At 36.7% G+C, this 2,464-nt stretch overlaps 1 protein-coding gene across 1 annotated transcript in view; it reads right to left on the reverse strand.

The window, feature by feature from the left end:
- Positions 1-940, reverse strand: part of LOC107301043 (ubiquitin domain-containing protein 1-like) — a gene marked incomplete at its 3' end in the record, with an annotated part of 8,395 nt that extends 7,455 nt beyond the window's left edge. The window contains exon 1 of the mRNA XM_015830312.2: positions 715-940. Coding sequence (XP_015685798.2) covers positions 715-889 — 175 coding nt within the window. The remainder of the gene's footprint in view (positions 1-714) is intronic.
- Positions 941-2,464: the final 1,524 nt, after the last annotated feature.

The following is a 2,464-nucleotide window of genomic DNA, read 5'->3' on the forward strand; positions in this document are numbered from 1 at the left end:
TATTTAATTCAAAACACAGCTTGTAATATTTGGTTTTAATTTGGCTTTTATCGGGGTTTATTTTCTGTATTTTTGTATTTTGTAATTTTTTGTATTTTGTGTTTACTATTTGTTTTTAATATGCTGTGAACCGCCCTGAGTCCTATGGGAGAAGGGCGGTATACAAATTAAAATAATAAATAAATAAATAAATAAACTCTCAGAATTCCTGAGCCAGCCATGCTGAGGGGAAAGGGAGAGTTTCCAAGCTGAGCCATGCAGGAATTCTGGGAGTTGAAGTCCACGAGTCATAAAAGAGCCAAGGTTGCCTACCCCTGATCTAGGCCCACACAGCCTCCAGGAATCACAAAAGAATATCCACTGCAGGATGGAGATATTTAACTGGCTATCATCAGCATACTGGCAATACCTCATCCTGTGATGGCGGATGATCTCACCTAGTGGTTTCAGGTAGATGTGGAGACAGCACTGAACTCTATGGCACCCCGCAAAGCAGGAGCTGTGGACCTCTCACTATACAACTTATAGCAAAGATACAACCAATCCTGCTTATTCCTATAACCACAGAACATGGATTTGTTCCATACACCTATTATGGTTGTAAATGCATGTTTTTTTATTTTAGTAGAATGAAAAAGAGTTGATTTGAGGAGCAACATCCTTCAATTTCTAACAAGTTAGCACACCATTTCTGCTCTGCACTGAGGGACATACCATGAGGCAAGGTAACTCCAGCACCATCAATAATGGCTTGTGCTAGCCCATGATCATTTGCCTCCACAGCATAGGCAGCAGCCTTGAGTGCATCCCAAATCTCTTTGCGTCCCTCAAAGGCAGGGGCTGTATCCCAAAATTCATCCCGTTTGCTTCTTAGTTGCCCATCCGTCATTGGATAATCACTCTTCCATTTGGGACGATCCTTTTTTAGAGGTTCATTACGACCTGCAAAGAGATAGGGACATTTCAAACCAGGAATCTTCAAAACGTCTAACTACATCTTCTTACAACCACTGCTTCATATTTTTTTTTACATCAAATGCTGGCAAGTTGCACCACTCCTTGAGGTTGTGACAGCTTTTCCTAGTTAATTTTTTCAAGTCCCACTACTTTATCAGAGATAGAATTAAACTCTGACTGAATTTTTTTTGTATATGTGTAATCACAAACTCCTTTTATGAAAGCCTTAATATGTTCTGATCTGAAAACAGCAACTTTTCATCAACTCCCATCTCTATATAAATCCTGCAAACTTCATCTTGCATTTTTAAAATTCTCTTCACTGTTTCTGCTTTTTCTTTCTTAGCTGCGTCATCCAAAAACTGCCAAATGGTTTAATAGAGGAACAACTAATAGAAAACAGAATGCTATACATTCTGAGAAAGATGAGATCATCACTGAACTGAGAAGCACTTTGAGTGACAATATTTGCCTTTGTTGCTTAAAGCAATGAATGCAGCATACATCAATTTTGTAGAGATTATAGCATCTGACATTACCAAAAACACCGTAAAGAAAAAATTAAATCAGCCTTCTCCTATCCTGTACTTGCCATGTCTGCTAGATTTTTCTTCTTCCATAATTCTCAGCCAATATTATGGGGCTTATGGTAGTTAAAATCCAACATGTGTGGAAGACATCAAGTTGGAGAAAGCAGGATTACATTTTCTATAAGATTTTGTTAAAAAGGAGAGCTGTGGTAAGAACAAAATCAGTGACATTTAAATAGGATATGATAGCCTCAATCTAGATGACCCAGACAGATTGAAGGGGAGGAATTCTGGATATTTAATCCCAACCCATCTGTGAGTGTGTATGTATGTGAATTAATATTTTCAAGAACAGGAATTCTTTCAACATTACACAAAATCCTGGTCAAAAGCAATAAATAAATATCCTATTTCAAAGATCGAGATTGCTAAAACTGAAGTAAAAAATAAATGCCAGGGTCAACAGGATTTAAAAACAGAAGATGCTACTCACATTCCTTGCTCAGCAAGGGAAAACTAGAAGCTGAAAACTTAACAGTTCAGATATGAAAAGTACAATTACTGAGAAAGGGATAAAAAATTCACTGCTATGTGTAGAATACTGAAAGACAGAGCTTTAAAAAGCCAAATCATGTGACGGTATTACTCAGGACAAGTCATAAAGACACTCCTTAAATCAACTCTAGTCTGGAATTATTATTTTTATTTCTTTTAAAATTAAAATTTAAAATTAAATCTTTTAAAATCATTTATTTTTTTTTATCAAAATAGATCCAAAGTGGCTCTTTCAGAACAATTCCACTTTAGCGGCAATTTCCTTTTTGTGGGTAATTGCCAAACCTTTAAGATTTCAGCTGGCAGAATTTCTAGCCAGTGGATGTTTCAAGGATGTTTTTTTTTCCTTGTTCAATTGTGTAGTTTTCACAGACTACCCGGACACATCCCTGCAGTTTTCTAGGCAAGGTTTTTCACAAGTG

The sequence above is a fragment of the Protobothrops mucrosquamatus genome, unplaced genomic scaffold (assembly GCF_001527695.2).
Source record: "Protobothrops mucrosquamatus isolate PMUCROS unplaced genomic scaffold, P.Mucros_1.0 scaffold9721, whole genome shotgun sequence".
Lineage (NCBI taxonomy): Eukaryota > Metazoa > Chordata > Lepidosauria > Squamata > Viperidae > Protobothrops > Protobothrops mucrosquamatus.